The sequence below is a fragment of the Onychostoma macrolepis genome, chromosome 17, assembly GCF_012432095.1.
Source record: "Onychostoma macrolepis isolate SWU-2019 chromosome 17, ASM1243209v1, whole genome shotgun sequence".
In the NCBI taxonomy this organism is placed as follows: Eukaryota; Metazoa; Chordata; class Actinopteri; order Cypriniformes; family Cyprinidae; genus Onychostoma; species Onychostoma macrolepis.
Window position 1 is genome coordinate 18,606,483 of NC_081171.1, and position 16,177 is coordinate 18,622,659.

Sequence of the window (16,177 nt, forward strand, 5' to 3'; positions counted from 1 at the left end):
TGCAAAATAATTCAACATCATTGAATAATATATCAAAAGTAGTTATTGCATGCTGGGTAGAGAAAAGATCCATCTGCTACTCCCTAACCACACACCTTTATAATTCCATCTATGTTCAGTAGTATATGTAACATCAAAATTCAAACTTAAAAAAAGAGAGCAGTAGTAGATGTGTATATAATTTTGCTGCATATGAACCTCTTCATATTATATCACCCCTTGACACCTGCACCTGTCAGTGGATTTAATGTTGTCTGATTAGTGTACAGCAGATGTGAATTGTTTTTGATTATATCAAGTTATATTTGCCTTACAATTTATTGTAATGTACACGGTCTAGTCATGACCAGAAGGAAGGGGATTTAATATGGCACCATATTCTGATTCTAAAAATGTCTCTGTGGACAGTCAAATTTATATTTTCTATTAAAGCTGTCTGTCCTGAAATATTGAACTATGATCTAATCCAAAGGGCAGCACCTCAAACTCAAAACAATAGTTATGAATGTCAGCTTGCAAGAGGTGCAATATAATATAATAATGTGATGTTATGGAAGAGACATGCAATTTTGGTAGCACAAGTTAAAATGTATAAATAAAAATGACTTGTGTTCTCATTTTCAATTTACTACATATATTAATGTAGAATTCTGTACGGTGCAGTGTTGATTGTATCTGACTGGTAAATCACCACAATTTCCCTCATGCGATCAATATAATAATTCACATGTTATGTGATAAGGACATCTGTGGAGTATTATAGGCCCTATATGTGGTATAATTTTGCTGAAATTATTAAAAATATGACATGAAATGATGTATTACTGTACACTGATACACCAGCAGATACTTCAGTGCACTGGAGGATGTTCTTGCTTTGCACTGCAAGAAAAAAAATGTGCAGTATGCATTTATTTCCAATAACAAAGATACAACTGATGTTGCGTTAACTTAAACTATTAAAAATAGTACTAAAACATTTTTTTTTTTTTACATTGAAATACCACCTTGGTAACTAACTAAAATAAAACAAATTGAAGCACAAATATGACTATACTAAACTTGAAATAAATATTTAAAATCTACTATAAAACTTACAAAAGCACATAAAATATAAACTCAAATTAAAGCTTAAAATATAGAAAAAAAAGCCAATTTAAAATATTAACAAATACTATGGTGTATATACATTTCTATTATACTGAAATAACACTGATCATATTATGCTGGAGAAATAGCATTATTATTAGGTAAAGAGAAGATGACTATAAATTTGTCTACAGCTACTTTATAGTTAAACTAAACTCAACAACAAATCAGATTTTGATGTCAGTTAATGCAAAATGGATTGGCATTAATAAAAAGGATACATTTCAGGGAACAAATTAGAAAAATAATCATGATGAAACACTCGTGCATTGTATCATCAAATAGTATAACATGTCTGGATTTTCTTACCAAATCATCTCAATTAGACCTTAACCAAACCTCTGGGGAAATTTTCAGACTGAGTTTAAAAGCAAAGTTATTGATTGAAGAGACCTGGGCAGAACTGTATTGAGTTAGAACTTGAAATGATTGAGAATTAGATCCCTGCTCGTTACGTGTCCAGTAAATGTAGACATCTGTATTTGAAAGTCTGAATATAAAGCTCTACATATTATATAGCAAGTCTGCTACAATTCTTGTGTGTGAGTAATACTGGTAATTCAAAAGGCCACTTGTAGAGAAAAGAATGACACAAACAAACATGTTTATACGGCAGAGTGAACTTTAGTAAAGTAGTAAGAAAAAGCAATGACATACAGTAAATCGGAGTGATTAGTTGTAATGTTTCTAAACAGAAAAACTCAAAAGGATAAAAGAAATCAGGTCAATATAATACATACAATAAAACGGTACAGCTATTCTGTGTTAAGGATAAAACATCAATCATTTTGAGTTTTGAAACAGTAAAAAAAGATAAGAAATCAGATGTAACAGAAACCAAATACATATGATACAGCTGCCCTTATTTACAAAGCTAAAAAGCCAGTGCATAAATGTTCTGAAAAATACAGCATTTAAAAAAAAAAGAAAAAAAAAGGGGAAATTTACATGGCATCCCACTAATCACTGAACTTGGCAGTTGTCGTTTTGTTTTGGAGAGGCACTGACCCGTTCTTGTTTCTCCGGGGTCTTTTTGAGGCTGCGAGAGCGCCTGCTAATTTTCTGCTTTATAGCAGGCACTGGGCTTTCACAGCTGTTTTCCTGTGGACTGTTGGTGAGTGGAGATAATACAGCCGCATTGCTCTGGATCGCCTTGGGCACCTGGACCTGAAAGTACATGAACATGATGTCAGGAGCGAGCAATCTTGGGCTGTCAAGAATGCCCAGGGGCAATATCAATGTCCAAAACAACTCGTACTGTACACTTCTATGGGGAAAGTGTTAAGACGTGGACAAGTGCAAATGTATAAATATAAGATCTTGCAATCAATCAGTCTTCTCTCCTCTCCAAACCCATACACCTAGCATGTACTTTGAGGAGAAGAACCAGTGCTGAATAGTAATTGAAAACTGGCTGTGCTGCAAGCTGACTAATGGTTTGCTTATCCTCCCCATGCACCCTGCCAACGACTCGCATCTGTTTCACTTGAAGCTTAGCTGTTCATTAAGAACTTCAGCTTTTATGCTCCATTAAATAGGTCTGCCAATTGTAGAACAACTTTAACTTATGGTGAAGCACTTGCTATGGAACTAAGGGCCAATTTTTTGAGGGTCTACACTGAAATGTTTATACAATGTTTCAAAAGTATATAGCCAATAGATTCACTTATATTGTAACGCTATTCACTTACAAGTACCTCATTGTAAATCATATTCTTGCTTGCTGTATAAACAAAAATAAGTGACAAGTCTAAATTCATTTTTGTGGTAAAAAATATTATGCCATAAATACTGTAGATTAAGCTTAACTTGTACTGAACCCAGAGTACTCCTTTAAATTGACACATGGAAGTAGGAAGGCAGAACTTCAGCCTTCATAAAAGCTTAACTACATCCTGAATCAGGTATTCAAGGTGGTGAATCATATATCTGGGACATAAAAGTTACTCCACAGCATGTGGTCTTGACTCCCTCTGAAATCTTAAGGAATAACTGGGAAAATCTCCAGGAAATGGTGACCTGGGGTAAGCTGACAAGATTAGAACTTCGAAGGAAGTCAAAAGCTGACAGGAGAGCTTTAATGCTTCAAAGCACTTAACTTCTTTCCATCTAATCGGAAATGTCATGCAGAGTTTCATTTGCAAAAGCATTCATGGGCAGTAACTTTTAAGATTGGTAAATGAGTTAACTACAGACTGCAGTAACCTTTTCTGAAGGTCTTTGATGCCCTCCTGTGGTTAAGGAACGACTAAATGTTTTCAGCTACACAAGTTTTTAATGGCATTCCTTCATTCTTGTTCTTATAATAACTTAAAACACTTATAGCTTTGTAACTATTCTGGTCTACTCTTACAATTTGGTATTACTGTACTGCTAATACTGCTGGCTGCCTTATGACAAATTGCTTGTGTTTTTCCAAACTTGTAAGTTGCCAATCCAGTATTGAACATTTTGCCAATCTTTGACACATTGTATGAAACCACCATGATTATAATTCACTTAAAAAATAATATTTAAAACTTGAACTTATTCAAATTAATTAAAAAAATTATATAAAAAACATTTGTTTAACTTGAAATAAGTGTGCACGTAATAAAAATGATGAAAACACAACAAAACGACTACAAAAAAACAAAACATTATATAGGGCCCATCTGAGCCCTATAATGAACATCATAGAATAAGAAAAATAAGATCTTCCTATTTGCTTGTGAACAGTGGAAGATTCATATATACAGTTTTTAATATTACACAAACATTAATGGAATCAATACTATCATCATCAATTTGAATCTTATTTTGCACTTATTTCAAGGAAAGGTTTATATCGAAGATGTAGTTGGTTGTGGTTGCAGGAAATAAACAGAGGCAGTTCTACTCACAGTGTTTGAAGTTCTGCCCTCTGCTGTCTGTTTGGAGATTTGCGCAGGATGCTCTGCTGAAACTGAGCTCTGCTGAGCCGCAGTCATTCGGGCGGCCAGCCGAGGGCTGCAGCGCTGCGCTGTGGTTCTGCGAAAGATGAATGGACTCATCTCTCCAACTGGAATATCTGCAAAACCTGTACAGAAAGAAGTGATGTAGATGTGTAAAAATAGCAAATCAATAACACAGTCCTTTCATTGTAAAAGCTTTACTGAGAACAACTCATTTGAATATGAATGTACTTTTGATGTGGAGTACATCGAATGACAAATTACAATAACCTCTCACCTTTCTGAACAAGTTCAGGCAAACCCTCTGGTCTGAAATCCTCATCGTCTACATCTAGTGTGGCTTTAGGTGTGGCAGCCGCAGCTTTCAGTCTCTTGGTGATACTGTGCAGGGCTTCCTGTGCTTTGTTAGGAGTGTCATCTGCTGCTCTCTGTCTCTTTCCTGCTGGCACGTTGGCTTTGTCTTCCACTGGTTTACTGTTCTCCAGGTCAGTCTTCTCAGACCTGAGGGACCTCCTGGTCTTGGGGGTCTTCGTCTGGGTGCTCAACTGCTTGAGCTGGTTCTTGAGGCTTTCATTGGTCTCTTCCAGCTTGTGAACTTTGACCATGAGGCTGCAGTATCGGTCCATACTCTCATCTGCTTCACGGCTCTTTTCCTCCAGAGCTTCCCTCAGCTCCTGTAGTTCTTCCTGCAGGTCGTCACTACAGCTGGCATCACCTGTTAACAAAAAAAGATGCTCTGTATTTCCAGATACATATACATTTATTCATTTGAATAATTTTTTTGTCTAACACTTTTCAACTTGTTAGGTGACAGTCCAATGCAAGTTAAGTTTACTATATTAGACCAAGTGCGTATCTTCTTGCGAGTTTCGTTCATACCTTGTTTCTGTGAGGCCTGCAGCGCTGCTATCTGTTGTCCCTGCTGCTGAAGTTCTTCCTGAAATGCCTGCTTCTCACTCTCCAGCTGTTTGCACGACTTGATCCACAAATTGATTTTACTCATAGCACTGTCCTTCTCTTTGGACAAGTGCACAACCTTTGAGTCTAAGTCTGCCTACAGGAACCGAGACCAATAAATATGACGGTTAATTATTTGACTAAAACTTAAATATCAAACAAAATTTTGTATAAATATTTCTTATATATTAAAGGAATAGAAAAAAATAAAGAAAAACAATACCTTTTCTTTTTCACAAAGTTCCAATTTGTTTTGTAACTCCTTGAAGGTAGAGTCCACATCTGCATTTTGAGACTTGAAGCTATTGAGGTCTGATAGATACCGTGCAGCCTTTTCTTCAACCGCCATCATTTCTTCCTTTAGTTTATTAAGCTCCATCTCATGCTGTAGAGAAAAACAGAGCTTGATCAGAAATATAGTAAAGTGAGAAATAATATGGTGGAATATTATCACAGGTTAAGATAAAAAAAAATTAAGTTTTAATTCTTATGCATTGTTACTTTAACACCTCTTGCCAGAACGCACAGTCCTACTCTCAGAAAAAAGCACATTGTTGCAGTGTTACATCTACCCACCTGCTGCTGTACATGTTTCAGGTTCTCCTCATGCCGCCTGTTGTTTTCCTTTATCTGAACATCATGACTTTCCTGAATATCAGATACATTTTTTTGTAGGCCATCTTTTTCTGTTGTCAGTGCTTCTAAGCTGAGCTGGAATGTGCAATGAAATGGAGTTTAAGCAGAGACTGAACATTCATGAAGCCAGTGTAAAACATGGTAAAGGAGAATTCATACCTTGTATGTTTCGATTTGTTTTTGAGACTCCTGCAGTTGACAAGTCAATAGATTCTGATTAATCTCCAAAGCATTCTGTCTTTCCCTTTCCTCACACAGTTGTTGCTGATGTTGTGTTTGGAGGTACAAACTGCTCTCATGTAGTGCATTTAACTGAAAAGGAATATGAATAAATTAATGTGTGTGAAATAAAAACAAGAACATAAACAAAACAAGAACAGCTAAAGATGACAAAAAATACCTTTTCTGTTAGTTCTGAGTTCATGAGCTTCATAGCATCAAGTTGGCTCTCCAGCTGCTGGATATTATTCTCCAAAGAAGTTACACTTGTCTGCAATACCTCTATCTTGGTAGACTGCATCTGTGCCATCTCCTCCAACTGTGCAATAGTAGACTGCAACTCAACCTTGTCCTTTTTCAGTTCATCTCGCTCTTCTTGAATTGAAGATAGTGCCTGCAGCTCAGCTATTTGTGACTGAAGTCGTGCGTTTTCTTTGCTAAGCTCTGCTTGAGACCTTTCATATTCAAAGACTCTCTGGGAAAACTCTTTGTTTTCTGATTGCAAAGACAGCAACTGAGTGGTCAGATCCTGTGCTTTCTGTTCTTTCGATTCTACTTCTGTTTGACAGAGTCTTAGTTCCTCCTCCATGGCATCAACTTTTAAATGGAAGTCCTCAATTATTTGTTGCTGGTTAATTGTTGCCTCTTCCACAGATTTAAGCTTTTCAGTAGCTGCTTGATTGGACAACTGCAATTCATCAATTATTTTGTTCTTTTGTTGAAGTTCTTGCTCAAGTTTATACTTCTCCTCCTTGAGATCTTTCAGCTCACTGACCATCTGTTCAATTTTCTTGGTAAGCTCTTGCGTTTCAGCCTGTACTTCCTCAAGCTCGGCTTTGGCAGTCTCTGCCTGAAGAATGGTGTCTTCTAGATTCTGGTCAGAAAGTTCTTTCTCTCTCTCAAGCTTTTCAATGTTGTCCTGAAGAACATCTGCCTTCCTCTGGGCAGCTTTGAGCAGCTGACTCATGTGGTTCTTTTTCCGTTCATCAGATTCAATTCGTACCTTCAGTTTTTCAATGCCCTGTCTCATCTGAGCTACCTCCTCCTGAGTAGAAATCAACCTAGAGGCTATTTCACCTTTCTCCAAAAGAGACGATTCAAGTGATTGGGACAGCCTGATATTCTCATGCTCAAGTGAATGGATTTTGGAAGACATGTTTTCAGACTCTCTTGAAGCAAAATTCTCATTGCTCTTTAAACCATGCAATTCACTTAGCAGATTTTTGTTGTCTTCATTCAAAAGAGCCACTGTATTCTCAAGGTTTTGAGACTGTTGAATGAGTTGCTCTTTTTCTTTCAGCAGAACATCAATTTGGTTGGCTTTCGCCTCATTTTTTCTTTTCCCAATCCTAATGTCCTCTTCTAGCTCTTTTATAAGTTCTCGTGTATCGGTTTCTCTCTTTTCCAGAAGCCCAGCCTTTTCTTTCCACTTCATTAAGGAGAGATTTTCACTTTCCCTTTCATCAGCACACAAAATAAGCTCTTCTTTAAGTCGCCCACCTTCTTCCATAGTTATATTAAGTTGTTGTTCAAGGCTGCAATTTGTCCTCCTAGCTGCTTCAAGCTGTGCTGCTTGCTTCTGCTTCTGTTCTTGTATCTCTTCTATGTCAGCCTCCATGGACAGGATGTGCTTCTCTAAATTGGCCTTCTCCGAACGCACTCTTTTTAGTTCGCTCTCAATCTGGAAAAACTTCTCACCCCACTCACCTTTTGCCATCTCTAAGCTTTCCATCATCTCCACAACATCTGAGAGCTGGCATTTGGAGGTCTGCAACTGTAGTCTAAGTGAATCAATCTCTTCTGTCAACTCTCCAATGTGGTTGTTCAGTTTCTTGTTTTCTTGAGTGATGGACGTCAACTTGTCTGTGCCGTTTGTCTTTTCTATTTCAATTTCACGAATTTTGCACTCCAAGTCCAAGCACAAATCTTTTCTAACATCCATTTCAGATTCCAAGACTTCAAACTGGGACTGCAAATGAACAAGCTCCGCTTCTCGCTTTGTTCGAGTTTCCTTAAGTTTTTCAAGTTCCACAAGTGATGTTTCACTTTCTGGGCTAATATCTGGAGTGGAGTCTGACTTTTCAGGTTGATGCAGTATTTTCTCTTGTGCTTCATGTGTCATTTTTTCCATTTCCTGATCAAGATGGGGAAAAAATACGAATACAAATGAAGAGAAATTAAATGAAATAGATTTGTATAAAAACAGCAATTTAAACCTATATTTTACCAAGGTACATTTTCAAAATGCAGCAATTTAAAGGTACAATCAAAAATGTGCAGATCAGTCAGTTGTGATCAATTTACTTCAAGTAAAATACACCTTTAAGTAAAAGCTGTTTAATTGATTTTGTTCATAAACTCTGAATTAAAAACAGATCATTTGACATTATGTTGTGAAATACATAGGTTACCTGGGAGGGTTCAGTAGCCAGCAAGGAGGATGATGCAAGGTCCAATTCCTGCAGTTGTTGCATGGTTGCCTCCAGTTGTGAGGACAAGATCTCTGTGTGTTGCTTTTCTTCTTTAAGTTTGGCCTCTAACTCATTTCTGATATTGAGCATTTGCTCCTCCATGCTCTGGAGCTCTTTGGCATGCTGTAATTTGAGTTGTTCTATTTTAATTCCTGTTTGCTCCTCCATGGTTCTGATAGTCTCATGAGACATCTCCTCAAGCTCCCTGGATTTATTTTGCATTTGCTCTTTCAGCGGTATGTGTTGGCCATCCTCATCTGATGACAATGACGTTTGGGCCTCTTCTTGCGAATCAAGATGCTCTCCATGTGATGAAATACCCAGGACAGCAATATCTTCTTCAAAGGGCAAAATAGATGTGTTAGCAAATGGCATTTCGCATATATCTTGGTCATTCTCATCTGCAGTTTGCTCTTTTTTCAGTGTGTCTGCATCAGAGTTTGCTGCAGGAATCTTCTCAGATTGAAGTTGTTCTATGTAAGTTTGCTGTTCTGCAATGTGAGATACCAGAGAATCGTTTGACTGCTTTAATTGATCTATTTGCTCACGGGAATTCTGGGCATCTGCTTTTAATTCCTGAAAATCGGATTCCAACTTAAGCTTTTGTTCCATAAGATTGTTGTACATTGCTTCAAGGTTTGTCAGCTTACAATTCTCTTGCTCTAGGGAAACATTTAGTGTTTCATGGGTTGCACGCAAAGACTCCAACTCAGCGAATAATGCAGAACTGGATTGTTGTTTTTTCTGCGTTTCCTCCAAACATGCAGATAGCTGTGACACTTCAAGTGCGCTTTTTTCATAGTCTTCTTTGACGGACTCGAGCTCTGCTTGCAGGATGGACCTCTGTGCCTCACTCTCACCTAACTTTGTTTCAAGAACACTGATGTTGCCTTGCAGTTCCTCTACTTGTGCATCAAATGAATTCATGCAGGTTTCATTATCTTCAAGATCCATCTGCAACATTTCAAGCTGTACTTTGATTCTGCTCATGTTAATGTTTTTTTCGTTCAGTGCCTCTAATGCTTTAGCTTGCTCAGATTGAGCCTCTTGAAGTTTTCCTTTCAAAGTTTCAATCTCACAGGATTTTGCAGCTTCTTGGCTTTGTAAATATGCCAAAGCAGCTTTGAGACTTTCTATCTCCTGTGGAGATGCACTTTGTTTCAAGTCTTCAAGTTCCTTTGCAACTTTCTGACAGGAATCAGTGACCTCCCTGAGTTGATCCTTAGATAAGTCAAGATCTTGATTCAACTTTACCTTTTCAAGAGCAGCCTCCTCTAGTTTCTCTGAAGCATTTCTGGCCTCTAGACATTTGCTCTGTAATTCTGCCCCAAGTACACTGATGTGCTCCTCTAAACTCTTTTGTTTTTTAAGGTGAGTTTCAATTTCAGAGACATGAGCTTCAGATTCATTGTTGTGTCTTTCACTGAGGTTCTTGATACTTGTCTCTAATAACGCTTTTTCTTCAGATATGTCTTGTAAATTTTTTTCCAGGCTTAAATTCAGCTCTGCAGATGAATCAAACTGTTTCTGAAGACTTTCTAGTGAATTCTTTAGTGTGGTGGACAAATGATTTGAGGCTTCAAGCTCAGTTTGCATTAACACAATCTTTTCTGCCATTGCATCTTTTTCAGCAAGTGCTCCTGTCATTTCAGAAACCTTTTTAAGAAGATTTTCTTTCTCTTGGCAAACAACATCATGGAATTTCTGGAGGCTTTCGTACTTCTCAGCTAGATCATTAGCTTTATTTTCGACCTCTTGTTGTTTCACTTTGAGTAGTGCATTATCATGCTCTAAGCTTGACGCCTTCCTTCTTTCTTCTTCTATATCTTTTGCAAGATTCTCAGCTATTTTCTTCTGATTTTCCAACTCAGAGGTGGTCTGAACTTGTAGTTCCTTTACTTTTTCCAGGGAACTTCTGGTTTCTTCTGCCTCAGAAACAAGACAATTAAACTTCTCTTCAAGAGAACAGAATGACTTATTCTTTTGTAGCAGAGATTCAACTTCAAGAATAAGATCTTTTTCCCTCTTTTCCACTAAAGACACTTTCTCTGCTAGATCTTCTCTGACTTTAGAAATGTCATCATACTTTCCTTGGATATCTGCATGTAAATCTTTTTGACACTTTAGGTCTGATTCCAAGAGGGCAATCTTCTCAAGTACCTCCTGCAGGGATGTTTCCACATTCAATTTTTCTTCTTCCAGCTCTTTGTTTTGTACAAGGTGGTCTTCACATTCTTTAGCTAACATGTCTTTCTCCTCTTTAAAGTTCTCTAGCTCCTGCTCTCGCAAGGCAAAGGTTTCCTGAAGATGCTCAATCTCAGTTCTGTTCATTTCAATAATAGAGTCCTTTGATTTAGCCAGGTCACAAGCACTTTCATATTCAGCAAGGATTTGCCCATGGGCCTTCTCCAATCCTTCCACCTTACTTGTTTCTTGATGCAGTTTAGCTTCAAGCTCACTCACCTGCTCCTGCATCAGAGTGATTTGTTGCTTCAAATTGTCCATTTCCTTATTATGTTTTTGATGCGTCTCACATAGCTGCTGTTGAAGCTCCTCATATACTCTTCCTTTTTCCTCCAGCTCCACACATTTTACAAGCAGTTCACCTTTGAGTGAATCAGTCTGACCTGATAGGCAAATCTTCTCATTTTCTAAATCCTGCAGCTTTTTCCAGAGACCATCATGAGCATCATTGAGTTTGGCTTTATCATTCTCCAGATCTGCAATTTTACTCAGCATTTCTTCACGGTTGGATTCAGTGTTATTGATCAACTGTTCCTTTTCGGTTTTCCACTGCAGAAGAGCCTCATACTCTTTTTTCATCTCAGAAATTTCTTTCTGACAGGAGTTTGAAGTCATTTTGAGGTCTTCATTTTCTTTCTCCATAGCACAAATTTTATTAGCTTTGAGTTCAACTTCATGAACTAGTTTTTGCAACTCGGCCTGAGTCTTCATATTCTTTGCTTCGGTTTCAGCCAGCGTTTTCTTGGCATTTTCCAATTCCTGAGCAGATGATACACTTTGACGGTCCAATTTTTTGTGAAGCTCAGTCAGTTCTTCACTCTGGGTTTGTGTCTTAACTGAAGGTAGGAAGTAAAAATGATAAGATGAAGTATTTCTTTAGATTCTTTTTGAAATCTTTGTTTTTAAAATGTTACAATGTAATACATTTAATAAACTTTTAAAACATACCTTTTAAATCATCCACCATTGTACGGCTTTTGGCAAGGTTTTGCTCAGTATTTTGTTTTTCCTCTTCAAGTTGTTTGACTTTTTTCATTCCTTGATCTAACTGACAACTGAGAGTATTCTTCTCTCTCTGCATCTCCTAGGACGAGAAGAAACAACACATTCAAATGCTGGCATGCTCTGCATACTCTATAAAGTAAAATCTGTTTTTATTAAATGAAAACAAGCAAACTAATACCCAGCCAACTTACATCAAATTTCTTCTTTAATTCTGTCTCCTTCACTTGACTGGCCTGCAATGCCTGTTCAGACCTGAGAAGTTTCTGTTTCAGCTCCTCCAAATCTTTCTCCAGTCGATTCTTTAGAGTAGTTACCTTTGAAACCAGTGACATTTTGTTGTGATTATGCATGTTTGGGTTAAGTAATTCGAAAAGAAACTAAGAGAGAAAATATAATGAACAGAAACATGTTATTCATAACATGCCTAAAACATTAATCATAGCTGAATTGTCAAATTACCTTATCCATATCTGACTGCAAAACATTGTACTCTTTTTTGGCTTGCTGGATCTCCATACTCATTTTATTTTTCACCTGGTTAAATTGCTGATCAAGGGCTTGATGGGAGCTTTGAAGTTGTGCAAGTTCCTGAAATGAGCGAGAGGACAAATATTTTTTTAGTTTGAACTCATCCAACATTCAGAAATATAAAACATGTTAAATGAATTATATTTGACAGTAAGACAAGACCTTTTGACTCTCTCTCTCCTGGTCCTTGATTTTCTGCTCCAAAGATCTATGCACGCTTTCAGCATTATGTCTCTGACAGTTCATCTCCTCTGTTACCTGCTTCAGCTTTATCTCAAGAGATGAACACTGAGGAGCCAAATCAACCAAAGATTAACTACTATATTCACATGATTTACCCTATTGTTCAACCAAAAGACTGCACAACACACAACATATAAAATACATACAGTGGCATCTAAAACTGGACACCTAACGTTTGAATATCTTGATACATTATACATAAAATATAATACATTTTAAAACATCAAGCCAAGTGGCAATTATTTGTAATAACCAGCAACACTTTTGAAGCAAAATAGTTTCGTGCAATGCTTTTCCTGAAAGTGTGCTTTATATAATACAAAGACATTCATATACTTTAAGTGTTTTAGGTCTCTAAGTACTTTTCTGGGGACACTGAATATAACAGCTTAAAAGATAAGATAACAAAATGTAAATGCATTAAGATGACCTATACCTTAGAAACTGACTGCTCGTACTGTCCTGTAGCCTTTGTGAGTTCATCTCTGGACTTGCTGAAGAGTTTGTCCTTTTCTGCCAGATCTTTCTTGGCCATTTCGAATTGACTTTGAATTTCATTGAATTTATTGGTCTGATTCTTCATTTCCTTCTCTTGAGCCTGAAGGCGGAGTTCTAACTCAGAAACTTTTGACTTTAGATCTGAGCAGCATAGAGGGGAAAAAAAGGAAAGAAAATGTGTTACCTTAAGGCATATGAAGATTATCACTGTAGTGCTATACTCAAAAGCATATTTTCATGTACATAATAAAAAATAAATCCATCTGTAAGGTCAGACCAACCTTGATTTATATTCTTAAGCTGTTCCATCTGCTGTGATCCAGCTGTGTCACTTTGAGTGCCTGATGTGAACTGCTGGTGGGGCTTAATTGGTGTGTCATCATAAGACCATGACATCCCAGAGGGTCCGTTTTTTCTCCTAGAGGGTGTCTCCATCACAGTCAGAGACTGATGACTGTGTGTTTGGTCTTGCTGCCAAGGGAAAATTGAGGACCCTGCCTGCTGTCTTGCAATGTCTTTATGGCTCACTGCAGACTGGTTCAGAAGCTTCAAGTTTTTTTTTTTTAAAAAAGAGATGCATTTTTACTATTTAGTAAATTAATATAATAACTAGCAACAAACAAAAAATATGTATTTTACTTACTTTTACATGCATGACTTTGATTTCAGCTTCCAACCTTTTCCGCTCCTCAACCTCTCGATTGTACTTTTCCTGTAGGTCACTTATTTTTGAATCTGAAAATGCAGTTATTACAGTGTTACAGTGTGTTGCATCCATTCTGAACAGCATTTTTTTTTTTTGTAACTCATATCTTACCCTGTTGCCAATGATTAGGTGTCGCAGGGGTTGCAAAAGTTTTCTGTGGTGTACTAAACTGTTGGATTTCTGAAGCATGTGAAGTTTGGGACCGTTCCAATTCATGCTTGTACCTGAATGAAAAAGGTAAAAATTAAGCCAAGGTGAGTCTTATTGTTTACAATATGTTCCAATATTTTAAGGTTATTCAATTACTTACTTATACATAAAAAAAAAAAATCATATTATATTGACAGCTTAGGCACAACAATTATTAAACACTGTCCACTTACTTTTTGACCTCTTGTTCTAGTCTATCAATCTGCTTCTTGCCCAAGTTGAGTTGACCCTCCAGATAATTCACCTGTTGCTCCTTTGTTTGAATGTCATGTGTAAGTTTCTGTTTAGTCTTTTCCAGATTTTCACAAGATTCTACCAAAGACTGATTTTCCCTCTTGAGGGCAGAAGCTTCACTTTTCTCACTGTCCATCTGTAGGCAAATATAATACACACATGATGCAAATTTAACTGCATTCATTAAGATGCTAAAGAGGAAATCTACTCCATTGTTTCTCAGGTAACTTACCTTTTGCCTCTGTTTTTGTAAAGTAGCTTCAAGGGAATCCAGCTGAAACTGTTTCTGCTGTCTTTCCTTCTTTAACTTGTCAAGTTGCCCTTCAATCTCTTGGATCTTTTGTAAGGCCTTTGCAGGAAGGCCATCCTTCCATTCTTCTACAGCCCAGCTCATACTTACTTAAGATGCTGTGTTGCTCATCAAAGACACTCTGGCATGCTCTGAAAAATGCAATAAGGTAGACATTTGTTCTGCAAACCCCCAATCAAGCAGCATTATAGAATCATATATGTACAACATTAAACAGATTATAAAACTGAAACAAAAATAATATATACAATTGATCATATACAATACAATAATATACACAGTTAAAATGATTTAAAATTACAATTCAGTGTGTTCAGAAGTATTCACACGTTTTCATACAATTTAATGTTTCTTCAATTTTCTTATAAAGTGTGTTTTTCATTCACCTAATATGGTGCACTATCAAAAACAAAAGTCTCAGAAAAATTATTATTAATATTGGCAAATATAGCATTCAGTGCAGTTAATGAGTGGAGAATACAGGATGATTTCAAACTGATTTTTTGCACAATCGACTAAACTATCACCACAGTCTGACAAAAACAAAACAAAACAAAAAAACCTTATGATTTTGACAACTTACTTCACAAAATAATCTTATTTCGCATTTTATGCATCTATTAAATGCTATAGTAATTTAGTTAGCTACTAACAGAAACTACTTAAAATAAGGAATTTTAATACATTTAAGTATGTGACAGAGCTAACACGTCACAAGAGTTCACTAATACACAAATGTACTGTAACAATAACGTTAAACGTTATAGATATATATACATATATACGTTATATACATATGTGTGAAATTTGCAAAGAGGACATTTAGGATGAAAAGAGTTTGCTTTCGTTTCCATAAAAAAAAAAAAAAAAAGTAGAGGCACAGTTGTGAGATTATAAAAGAGGTTTATTTAATTTATAAATAAACACGAGACGGCTATTATGACACAATACGAAATCATCACGCGGTTGGTTTGAACAGATCAATCAAATAAATGTATAACGACAGACTTTAGATATATCCCACTCTCAACAATAATATACTACACTCTATAAAAAAATACATATAAAGTTAAATCTTACCAGAACTAAAGTAAGAACCCCTCACGGTTACCCTAACGTTCTTCTTCTCTTACGTTACTAGAGTAAAAAATTCAAAAAAGGGTTCAACAGTGGTTGACTGAATGCAGCGTCGTGATTGGCGCGTTTGACAAATGACATAAGAACATATCGGGCTCTGATTGGCCACTCCTGTCCATTCGAATGTAACTCCACCCATTATTTTCTAAATAATTATTTCGGCCCTGAAATGATTTACTAATCGGGCGGTTGAGTTATTTAGCTCTCGTCCAAACATACAGACATTTGACGAGATGCATAATCGCTTCAAAGGTATTCATTCTCTTTCTTTAGTCTTATTTATTAAAAGAAAACTATTTTAAGCATCGTTCTTGTCTGTATTATTGCTGGCTTTGTGCAAACTGGTGATCGTAATAAATGCACTACATATGATTTTTGGTTATTTGCAATGATTTTTAATCCCTTGCTGTTCTGCACTTCTGAATGGTTACACTTCTGTTCCTGTTTGTCTTCCTGAATGCAATGATCTGTGGGGAGATGAATGGCACCATACTGCTTCCATAGGGCTCTGCCAAACACGTGCTCTGGGTCATAGCAGATGGTGTGAGAGCCATATATGGATTTCATCACCATGGTTACAGCCAGGGATGCGACACAGCTTATGTAGAGACTTATGAAAAAAACAATAGCAGATGATGATTACAAGTCGCTGGACGTATTTAGTGATACAAAGATAAATGTGTTAATTTGATACATG

The 16,177-nt window shown here is 36.7% G+C and overlaps 1 protein-coding gene across 1 annotated transcript; it reads right to left on the reverse strand.

The window, feature by feature from the left end:
• Window positions 1-1,759: 1,759 nt before the first annotated feature.
• cenpf (centromere protein F) lies at window positions 1,760-16,078 on the reverse strand. The gene is made up of 20 exons (XM_058748980.1): window positions 15,424-16,078; window positions 14,266-14,474; window positions 13,973-14,169; window positions 13,701-13,813; window positions 13,527-13,618; window positions 13,165-13,429; window positions 12,822-13,024; window positions 12,305-12,430; window positions 12,074-12,202; window positions 11,806-11,928; window positions 11,558-11,693; window positions 8,306-11,445; window positions 6,076-8,028; window positions 5,835-5,987; window positions 5,616-5,750; window positions 5,263-5,424; window positions 4,962-5,136; window positions 4,360-4,797; window positions 4,032-4,207; window positions 1,760-2,316 (listed from the first exon to the last, which is right to left on the reverse strand). Exons 2-20 carry the CDS (start codon window positions 14,425-14,427, stop codon window positions 2,113-2,115), a joined length of 8,082 nt encoding a protein of 2,693 aa, XP_058604963.1. The 5' UTR covers window positions 14,428-14,474; window positions 15,424-16,078; the 3' UTR covers window positions 1,760-2,112.
• Between the last annotated feature and the right edge of the window lie 99 nt (window positions 16,079-16,177).

Coding starts and splice junctions, on each gene's coding strand:
- cenpf (XM_058748980.1), bottom strand. CDS start 14,427: ATGAGCTGGGCTGTAGAAGAATGGAAGGATGGCCTTCCTGCAAAGGCC. Junction 12,431..12,821: donor ACGAGCAGTCAGTTTCTAAG/GTATAGGTCATC, acceptor TTGGCTCCTCAG/TGTTCATCTCTTGAGATAAA. Junction 4,208..4,359: donor GCCTGAACTTGTTCAGAAAG/GTGAGAGGTTAT, acceptor CTTTCTGTACAG/GTTTTGCAGATATTCCAGTT.